An 11,307-nucleotide genomic window follows, 5' to 3' on the forward strand; every position below is an offset into this window, starting at 1 on the left:
TGGGACAAGTATTCAAACCAACCATCTAGAATGCACATGGAAGGTGGAGATGAAGGGAAAAGACAGTATAAAATGAGAAGGAAGGAGTGAGAAAAGGGGATCGAAAAAATGAGGAAAGAAACACTGTAACAATTAAGAATCAATCTTGTAACGTTACCTAAAAGCACTATATAAAAACCATTATCCTCGGATTTCGCCAAGGACGTCCTTTCTTTAGCACACACACATGTATTTTCATTCTTTTGACATCAAACTTACCTAACTTGTTATTCAACTAACTAAAGCCCAGTTTTTCTAACTCATTTCTTTACAAATTCATTGTTTTGGGCTTTTTGGACCTAAATTCATTCATAAATTGGGCTTGGATCTTGAATCTGGTCCCCACATTTATTTATTTTTTATTTTTTTAGGGTTCATATCTTTAATTTCTAATGCCAATTTTGTTTGTATTTTTTAACCCAAAACTAAAGAGCTAGGCCAAATAAAGTAAAATTTCATATTTTTTAACCCAAAAATTAAGAATAAAAAATTGAGCCAAAAACTAAAAATCAACCTACAAGAATAATCAATTTAAATCTCAATTAGTCCAAAATTGACTAAATTGACCAAGTGAGCTGAAGTGGACTAAATGGACTAAAGTGGACTAAATGAACCAAAGTAGACTGAATATACCAAAGTAGACAAAAATGGACTGAATTGACCATAATGGACCAATATACTACTAATAGTATCACTAAAAAATAATTAGGAATTTTTTAATTATGTTGTTGATGTGAAACTAACTAATCACATCACTTTGTAAATTTTTTAGTTAGAAAATGATATCGTTAGTGTTCTTTTTTACTACTAAAAATTTAAATGAAAACATTCATAAGATGCATTATTTAAAAGATGTTATTGTTTGATTAATATTAATTTTTTTAAAAAGCTCAAATGACTTCATGTACTAATAAATTTGGTCAAAATAAATAAATTAACTCATTTAATTAATTACTAATAGATTTTTGTACTAAAGTGGACAAAAATAGACCAAAATGCTACACTGATGTGGCTCAGTAAGAGCATACTACATTTCAACTTTTAGATATTATATAGATTAGAGAGTTGCAATGTAACCAAAAAAATAAATCCTAATGTAGTGAAGTGTATATGTGTTGCCTCTTCTTTAATCTTGCGCAATCCAATTTTAACAAAGAGAGAAACCAACACACAGCAAGTGGCTAATAATTCCCAGAAATACTCCTATAATGCTCCATTTCAGTCCGCTCATTACTTGCTGCTCCACTCCACTACGCTCATAAGACCTTAAGCTAGTGGGCTAGAAACAAATATGAGCCAACTCAAACAATATTTAAGAAGTTTGTGTGTTCAGGAGCACAGGACAACTTGGCTAACCTAAGTTTGGAACCGTGTATTTGCAACAGCGGGAGAGAACTGAGAAGGCAAGGACTAGAGTAAGTCATTAGAGTTCCCAACAGAGGGCTAGAGTCAGTTATCAGATTAAGACATTGGGCCACCCTATATAGGTCTATGCATATTTGGAACTCTAAATTATATTCTGGCTACCCATGCCTCCTCCCATTGAAACATCAAAAGGCTAACGCCAGTGATCGAACACTCAACACCCTTTCTTTTATCTCTTGAGACCAATCTTCTCTGCATTACAACCTCTTTCCTACCCTTTGTGATTTGAATTTCCTGTAATATACTCCTATCCATCAATTCGCAATAACGGGAACCTAAGAGCCCATTTCATCAAAATACAGAACTGTGCATTCCTGCTAAGCTAGTCCAACCATGCACCTGAACAAAATGACCATTATGATAAAAAGAAACAATATCCAACCTGCAGACTATGTCAACAAAATTCATGATGACTAAGAAAAAACTAACCTTTCTTCCCTATTAATAGGAAAAGTATTTTGCAAAAATAAGAAAACATAATAATTCCCAAAGAAGAATAGAACTCCCAAAGCTGCAAGCCAGAGAGAGACAGGAGCTGCAGGGAAAAAAAAAAAAGAAGGAAAATACACTATGCTCTGTACTAGTTTTTCTTTTGTGTAGCTTCACCGGTCCAGTAATTTTTGACAGCAACGAGAATTTTCTCGGGATTGAAGGGTCCACTTTCATGGTCCATAATCTGGCTCTTCCATCTCATCCCATCTGTTATAGCCTTAATCTTCACAAGGACCTCTACTGTATCTCTAAATATAACTGTCCCTTCTGGCCTCAAAATTCTATCCATTTCTAGCAGAATGTAGGAGATGTCACACCTTCAATACACAAACACAAATTCAGCCAAAATATAAAAAATTACCAGACCAAAGATCATTGAGCATATAGTGTGCATCTGTATCTCAAATTTTACCTGTCCTGATATATGCTGAACACACCACCTGCATGTATGAGATCATAGGTTCTTGGATATGTTGAGAATGCCTCACACCAATCTTGGTATGTCCCAATGAAACCTCGTTCGTAAATTACACCTAGAGTGTCCTGGTTCGAGTTGGCAGGAACCACATTCATAACCCACACAGGATACTTTACCAAGGCCGCAGCAAATCCACCAAGGTAGGCATTCATGTCCATTATATTCCTGTATCGTCCCTGTGCTAGGGGTAGGTTCCGCTTGTAATGTGTCACCCTGTCCTTCCATAGTTCATTGTCTTCTCGGAAATTTTCAGCACTAATGCCTGGAATTGAGCCAGTGCTAATTCTAGGAGGGATGGCAAAAGCGCGCTGGGGCCACTTCTCCAAAGCTCCACCAGCAACTTCATCTGAGCTGCTTGCCTCTGGTAGTGGGGTTATGCAAGTTTCCATATTTCTGTACCTTTTCAGCAAAATTGATGCAAAGATAAATAGAGTCAACCACAATAGTTTTAGTATTATCAGAACAAATGATAGCATGAAAGATGATGAGATGGTAGTACCAAGCAGCGTCTGGATTGTCCGATTTGCATATATGTGGTGTTTTATAAACCTTCTTTCTCTTGTTGCATTCAATGTGGTTGATGGGCTTTTGCCATATTGCAAGATCATTCTTTTCAATCACTTTCTTCCAGCAAAGGCTCTTAGCAACACCCTCAATTGCATCTTGCTCTTGTTTCAAATCTTCTTGGGTTCTTTCCCATCCTCTCCAGTATCTCTTCCAGCGGATAGGAGGGCCAGAAAGAATCCAGTAACCACCAGGCCTTAGAACTCTGTCCACTTCAATTAGATACATACCATCTGTAAAAATCAAAAGATCTCAGATGAAACATTTTTTTATGCCACACAGATAAATGAGGATGGTTGAAATTTTCAATTTGTATTTTGTTAAGCATGAAGGAGAATGTTTCTATCTCCCTTATCGTTCGATGTTTCAAGTTTGTGAACCAACAAAAGATACAAAAATTCTTACCAAATTTATTCCAAGGTATCAAGCAACGGGAACAGTGAGCCATATCAAAAGCCCTAGCTGGGTATGGAAGCCTCTGAGAAGCCATGATGCCAATCATAGCTGGAACTCCCCGCTCCAATGCAAACTGGACCTGTGCTTCATGCGTGTCCCTTGGTGCAAAAGACATTGCCAGGATGTCCCTCCTCAACAGGTAAGCACCCCAACTTGCTACCTTAATTCCCACAACCAAGAGGTGTAGGGGGAAAACATATTAGCAAATTGCATGTCATATATACTTGGAAATCACAAATCAATTAAAACTACAGGTAGCTTAAGGAATATTTAGAAGTCTTTTGGTTAAGTCCTCATTTGCCGTCCCAAGTAATTTTAAAAACAAAATATAAAAAAAAAAAGTTGAAACGAAATATCAAGCCAGAAATGATGCTGATTTTCTTACACCACAGCCAGTATCTATGGCAGTTCTGATACTTCCACTTGTGAGAGGAATGAGTTCGTTAATGTCATCAATATAAGCATCAGCTCCACGGGGGAACATGGTGCCTCCTCCAGGGAATCTGAAACGATCACCCTCGACTTGAATCCAATTCTGAACAGCCTTCTCAATGCTGAGCGCTCTATGGGGAATATTGTCGTACCAAGCATAGTCTCGACTCTGAGGCCATTTGAAAGGGGTCTTATATTTTGGTGGAGCAGGTATCTGGCAATGGAGGAGCTCTTCCTTGGCAGGGCAATGCCGCTCTCTGTATTTCAACATGGTGCGATCAAATTTCCTTCCCCTTACAGGATCTTGGCAAGGAGTGTATTCACTATAGGACATATCACAAGGTGGGAACTTCTGGACTCCACCAGAGTTGTTGATCTCAACTTGATGATGGCTTTGAAAGTCCAATGTATTTGATGAAGGTGATGATGATGATGATAAGGGTACACCATTCCCTGCTGGAGGTACATCACAACCGACTCTATTGTAGGCCTCAGATCGATTGGTGGGAGCAGGAGTATTCTGCCAAGCCCCAAAAATGTAAGACAAAATGCAAAGCCCACTAACCCCTAGGATCCAAGAGAGCCGCTTCCTCTTTGCTTCCAGCTGGTGATGCTTTGGGGATCCACTGTACTCCTTAGCCATTCCTACTTCTGCAAAAAACAAAAATCACATAAATAAATCTCAAGAGAAACTAAATACACTCGTTTCTTTCCTTTTAAAACAGAGGAGAGTCATTACTGGATAATGCTGTTTATAAATTTCTTGAAAAGTAGACATTACACACAACTTAATAATAACCATTTCCCCTTCTGAAAAAACAAAACCAAAAAATAACGAAAGGATATAACAAGTTTACGACAATCAAAGTCAACAGCTGATAAATCAAATGAACAGCAGAAACAAATGAGAAAAAAAAAATTGTAAAGTGAAGATAATGGGCTCAAAATGGAGATTAAACAGAGGAAGAATACTAATGGAAGGCAGTCCCAAAAGCCACTATTTTAGGTTTCACAGAGAGACAAAAAAAAAAAAAAAGTACTGGAAAAAAACAGCTCAAAACATGAAAAGATTAAAACTTGGAAGACAAAAACAAAATCTGGAAAAAGTGGACAGAAAATTAGAGATATTTTAGATCCCACTCCCAACAAGGCTGCCGGTACCGTATAGGACTAGGAAATGAAAAGAAATTAATTAAAATCCGAAGTAAAACAAATAAGGAAATGAAATTGAGTAAATGGCATGGCAAGTGGCAACTCACAGTCCAAACACACCTCCCCTTCCAGCAATAGAAAACCAAAAGCCAAAAAAAATCAGAGAAAAAGTTACTTCCTCTCCCCCCTTTCTTCCATCCACTTCATAAAGCTCTAGAAAGAAATGAACTTTGCAGAACCTTTTCTTTTGCTCTTTTTTTTTTTTTTTTTTTTTTTTTTTGGTTATAAACCCAACAAAAATAAATAAGAAAAAAGAAGTCACTTGGATCTTCAGGGAAACACACAGGAAACACCAAACATCTAATGCAGTGTTGGATTATTTAAAAACAGTAATAAGAAAGAGACAGAAGCATACCTGAAGGTGATATTTGATATTAAATTCAGCTAAGACACAGAGATTCTTCTCCCAACGAAAAGTATTTACTGGCACTTCTCCAAAAAAAAAAAAAAGTATTTACTGGCAAGTGAACATAGAGCTCCTTGGTATTCGAGTCTTTTTTTTCTCCTTTTTCTTTTGATTTGTAGTACTGGTTGGAAATAGAATTAATTACAAATAAATATACACACATTATACGTACATGACAAAATTCGGAGGACGAGAATGACACATGAATGTAGCCTGGGACACAGGGGGAAGGTAGAGAGAAAAAAAAAATATAGAGGCCAAGAGTTTAGAATTAGAATAATGAATGGTGGGTCACAAAAAAGAGAAGGGAAGGTGCAAATACACCGCCATTACAGAACTGCTGATTGGTGAGGAGAACTGAACATACTTTTTTATGATATATATTCAAAACAAACAGTGAAAGAGAAAAAAAAAAAAAAAAAGCAGAGATGGGATATTGTTGTTTTTTTATTAGTATTTGTTATTGTATTTTAGTTTTGTTTTTAGTTTTTTAGTTTTTCAGGTATTAAGAAATGAGAACAGAAAGGACAAGGAGAGCGTGGATTTGGTCTACAGGATATAGCGAGTGGCATCATATGAGTTTTCGAAGGAGAGTGACTAGCCTCATTTTCCTCCCCACCGTTAGCTCTCTCCTTTTCCTTTCTTCTCCTAGCTAAACATTAGAATATTGTAACTTGCCCCCCTCTTTTTTTGGTTGGTAAATAATCCAACCTGTCTAAATCTAAAAGCCACAACGGAGAATATGTTTATATATAGCACTGATTATTGCACATGGTGGGTGCACATAGTCTATTAAGGTTGCATTTGGGGTAGTTTAGATTGAGCGGCTTTTTTTATTATTTAATTTATTTTTATTATTATTTAGTTTATTTTTTATATTATTTATGAGTTTCATTATACTTTTTGGTATTAGTTATGGGTCTTGCTATACTATTTTAGTCAACTTTTAGTTTTATCTACAATTTTTTAACAAAATTTTTTTCAATTTTAGCTAAATAAATTGTTCCCAAACGAACTATAAATTACACGTTCAAAACACGATTTCAATTTTCCCTCCAAAAAAAGAAAAACATGATTTCAATTTAATTTTGAAGATATTCACAATTTCAAAATTTTTTTTTTTGAAACCCACAATTTCAAAATTATGACCAAATAACCTATATATATTTTCAATTATTTGTTTATTGGTTCAAAATTAATATAAATACAATTGAATCTAAAGTATTACAAATTTGCATATATATAAACTAGGTTCATCACACGCGATTTTTTACGCATGCAATAATGCAATTATTTATTTATTTATTTTTGTTTAGTGTTATAATGTTTAAATTGATATACCAAATTTAGATAGCCAAATTTACCAAATTGATTAGTTATACCAATGATGTAAAAGCCCATTTCAGTTTAAGATGGTACCAACCATATTGCAATAATAAAGTGCTACAAAAAATAAAATTTGACACAAAGATGTGGTTACTAAGGGAAAACTCTGATGAAAAAAATTCTAATGGCGATTTATAGCTTATCACCAAATTAACTAAAGAATTCACTTTAGTAGAATGGAATTACAACAATACAAGAATATACCCAATCATAATATTGCTACCTATATTAGGACTTATGTGACCACATACAACTCCAACCTAGTTGAACTTTCTATCTCGTGAATCTTCTTGGAGCTAGCACAGATACCCAATCAGTGTCTACACTTATAACATAAGCTTGATTGAAGTAGGTTTTTCGTATAGCAACTTCACTTGGGACACTCTTGGATCTTCAATATGGTGCCGGAGATTTTACTTGGCACAAACCCTTAACACACAAATGTTATTCTCCCTTTTGTTCATGATGGCCTAAGATATCTTTAAATACGTTACGGAACCATAGTGTAGGGATCCTTAGGTCTTTGGTCATCATGGGCCACAAACTAAGAAAACAATTTGCCCAAGGTTTGATCGTTCAACTAGAGTCAAGCTTCAATGAAGATCAATCAATTGAGCAACAATTGAGCATAAAGGCAATAGAATTAACTAGTTTTGAGCAATTTTATGTGTCTTCAATGTAGATCTTCAGCCACTAATCTAGACACTAAAACTTACAACTCAATTATGATTGAACAAAGTTCTGGAAACAAGTTATGCTAACACAAATTACATTTCACCCTAACACTCCATAATCAAAAACATCATTCAACTCATGGCATTTGAGCAAAATTCCAACTAGAGGACGTTCATGTCACTAAGAAGTTTCACTTGTCTTATTTAGCTCATTATCAGTCAATTAGGGGTAAGCATGAAGCCATGAAAACCGATCCAATTGCTTGATTTGGTCTAACCCACAACTTCTTCATTGATTTTGTCGGCATTTGTCGTTCAATATCGAATTTCAACGGCATGAAACTCGACCCTTGTTAAGACAGATATTATAGTCATGATTGTGGAAGGCTGCTTTGGTGTTGGTGAGGCTAGGATTTGGCGAGTTAGAGGTCAAATATTTACCAAAAAAATGAGATCTTGTTGTGAGAGGACTGAGGAGTGGAGAACATCATCTCTTCCCCTCCCCTCCCCTCCCTTGCCATTAGCCGCTACTCAGTTATTGTCATGAATGTGCCACGCTCGTGAAAGCGCCTGGATTTGACGTACCATTGGAGGATGCTAGTTGCTTGAATACTGAGTGTCAAGTGTCAACGATCGATATCATGTTCTTACTTCTTACTTTCTAAACCCGAAATTGTTGGGTTAGCTGGCAAATTTAACAAAAATTCACTTGACTTGACACGTGATCACCATGATGCCAATATGAGGGAGCATGGAGGAAAGAGATGTTCATCTTGAATTTATGAGAAAAGTTGTGGAATTCGTTCAAACATAACTAACTTTGGGTGTAATTTATTGATTAATATGAGTTGTCAGTTTAATTCTAAGAGACTTTTTTCCCCCTTAATCTTTGAGATTTTTGCTTAAAATTTTTGTTAGATATTTTTTATTTCTAGTTAAAAAATTGATAATATAAAGAATCACCTAATGCTCTTAACCTTCACAATTAAAAATGGATTTACTTAAGATCCATTTTTAATTGTAAAGGTTAAAGTGTACCTTAAAAAAAAAAAAAAAAAATGGTTTGATGATGACTTGTTGATAAGAGATACTTTTCTTTTTTTTTTTTATACAAATTTTATGATATTACTATTCATTTTAAAAAAAATTATGATCTTACCAATCTCATTTTATCAAATTTAACAACCTAGCTGTCCAATTAATGAATTAGAAAAATTTTAAGGGTTATTACTTATTAGCGCCCTTTGTGAGTGTAATCTCATGACTCATCATATATAAATTTAAAGCTAAAGTTTGATAGAAAAACTCAGTTAAAATCTAAATTAGATATCAATTGAAATCTAGTTTTGTGCTACATCACCCATTTAAGTTTTTAAATTTTTATATCAAATGAGTTAATTCAGTGCAAAATATGAGGAGTCCAATATAAATGAACCATAAGAAACCAAATCATATATCTAAAACTCCTAAGAAAAAATTCTATATCTAAAATTAAAAGAAAAGAGAGTTTCAAAGATTATTCTTTCCAATACCATTTATTTGTCTAGCTAAAAAATAATTCAAATTTATAAATTTTTTACATAATACCATGAAGTATGAACAAATGTTATTTATTATTAAGTAAAAATTTATATACATTGTGTGTGTGTGTTTTAATTGTACCCATGCATCTGATACAGGTATAAACTAGTATTACTAAAGAAATTTATATATATATATATATATATAGAAATGTATTACTTTTTTTTTTTTAGAATTTTTTTTTTTTAGAAATGTATTACTAAAGAGTAAAGAGTAAGTAATTAATCAAAAAGAGTAAAGAGTAAGTAAGATGTTGATTTTGTCCTTGTTTATATTTAAAAATCAAAGTATATTGTTTGAGATGTGCTTCCATAGAGATTTAAGTCTTGTTTGGATTTGTTTTTTCATCACTCATCACTCAATTTCCGTCACTCATCACTCATCACTCATCATTCATCACTTAAAATACCCTACCCGTTTGGCACCATCATTCACTTGTCATCACTCAATATTATTCACACTGTTTGTGGGCCCATACTTGTCACTCGGTGCAACTTTTTTTTTTTTTTTTCCAGAACCCAAACTCATCGAACCAATGAAAAAAAAAAAACAAAAAACAAAAACCAGCCAACAAAGACCAAAAATATTATGTGATGAAGAACAAAAAAAGAAAAAAGAAAAAGAAAAAGGAAGAACGAATTGACAAAAGCGAAAAGGAAGAAAACAAAAAAGAAAAGAAGAAAGAATAACTGAAGAATAGTGGAGAAGAAAGAAAAAAAAAAGGGTCAAAAGGTGCGGCTGACCTGATTAATAGGTCCTTCCATGTGTGTTTAATTACAAAAATACTATTGAAAACAGAGTTATAGAAACTGAAAACAGTTAAAATGTGTTTTCAGTTTCCATAACTCATTACTTAAAAATCAGAGAATTGAGTGATAGAAACAAAAATTGGAAACAGAGTTATTGAAATCCAAACAACCTTTTAAGTCATGGGTCTCATCATTTTTGAGTTATAAATTATACAAATAGAATTATGAGTTATGGAAACTAGAAATCCAAACACCCCTTTAAAAACTTTCCCATACCTCTTTATCAATCGACAGATTTTTTTTAATTATTTATTTTTGAAAGATTGGTCGACTTGGATTGACGTTCCTGTTAGTGTCTCTCACATCAACGCATGACTCGAAGTTCCATATTATCTTATCAATCTAATTTTGTTAACTCGAGTATATCCATCTTCTTTTTTTATTTTTCTTTTTTATTTGGCTGAACTCGAGTATATCCTTACCCCAATTTCTTTTATATAAAAAAAAGTCTTACGTATATCTATTTTTTATTTGAAAATTTAAAGTAGCACTATAAAATTTTATTGGATAAAAAACTTGATCTGACCCAACCTCACGCAACAAACCCACCCCCTAATTTGGTTTTGTTTTAGTTATTGGGATGATTTTTATGTTATTTGGACATTGATAAATTTGATCTGCATTTAATGTTTGGTTGTCAAGAAAATAAAAAATAAAAAAAATGTTCCTACATTTTTTTATCCTCAAAATTGAAAAAATATAATTTAAATTATAATTTAATTGAAAAAAATATAATTTTAAATTTCAAATAAATTTTTCTCTAACGCTCTGTTTATTTCACTGGAAAACTTTTTGTAAAGATAGTTTTCCACATTTTCTAATGTTTGGTAGCACAAAAAAAGTGGTCAACGGAAAACTATCTTTAGTCAATGGAAAATCTTAATAAAAATAAAGCTTGTTTTCTATAGGTTGTTTTCTAAAAAAAAAAATTTGGAAAACAATCTCTCTCTCATTGTACACTCTCTCACTCTTTCTCTCTTCCCTTTTTTTTTCTTTCCTCACACCCTCACTGTCACTAACTCTGGTCTCTCTCTCTCTCTCTCTCTCTCTCTCTCTCTCTCTCCATGTTTCTCTTCCCCTTTATAACACAGTTCTCTGATTAGATTTTTCTTTTTCCCTTCATTACTCAGTAATTATTTCATTCCTCTCTACCAACTTGCAAAGGAGAACATATTTGCAACGGCAATTATTTCATTCTTCTCTACTAAAATCCCAATTCTTTACTTTGAATTTCAAACTTGATTTTATTTTTTTTCTCTAAGAAATTTTTGGTTTGATAGATTGTAGGTAGTTCTTTTTTGCACATAAAAGTGCTAAAAATTATATAAAAATAAAAATAAAAAAGAAGAAGAA

The 11,307-nt window shown here is 33.5% G+C and overlaps 1 protein-coding gene across 4 annotated transcripts; it reads right to left on the bottom strand.

Annotated features, from left to right (window-relative positions):
* Positions 1-1,878: 1,878 nt before the first annotated feature.
* Positions 1,879-5,826, bottom strand: LOC126713139 (probable methyltransferase PMT18). Of its 4 annotated transcripts, none has more exons than XM_050412803.1 (6): positions 5,454-5,826; positions 3,840-4,537; positions 3,404-3,614; positions 2,934-3,231; positions 2,369-2,833; positions 1,879-2,273 (listed from the first exon to the last, which is right to left on the bottom strand). In XM_050412803.1, exons 2-6 carry the CDS (start codon positions 4,527-4,529, stop codon positions 2,045-2,047), a joined length of 1,893 nt encoding a protein of 630 aa, XP_050268760.1. In that variant the 5' UTR covers positions 4,530-4,537; positions 5,454-5,826; the 3' UTR covers positions 1,879-2,044. The 4 variants fall into 4 exon arrangements, with proteins under 4 accessions (XP_050268760.1, XP_050268762.1, XP_050268759.1 ...); XM_050412805.1 differs by lacking the exon at positions 5,454-5,826 and adding an exon at positions 5,159-5,383; XM_050412802.1 differs by lacking the exon at positions 5,454-5,826 and adding an exon at positions 5,146-5,383.
* Positions 5,827-11,307: the final 5,481 nt, after the last annotated feature.

This window comes from Quercus robur, chromosome 2 (assembly GCF_932294415.1).
Source record: "Quercus robur chromosome 2, dhQueRobu3.1, whole genome shotgun sequence".
NCBI lineage: Eukaryota > Viridiplantae > Streptophyta > Magnoliopsida > Fagales > Fagaceae > Quercus > Quercus robur.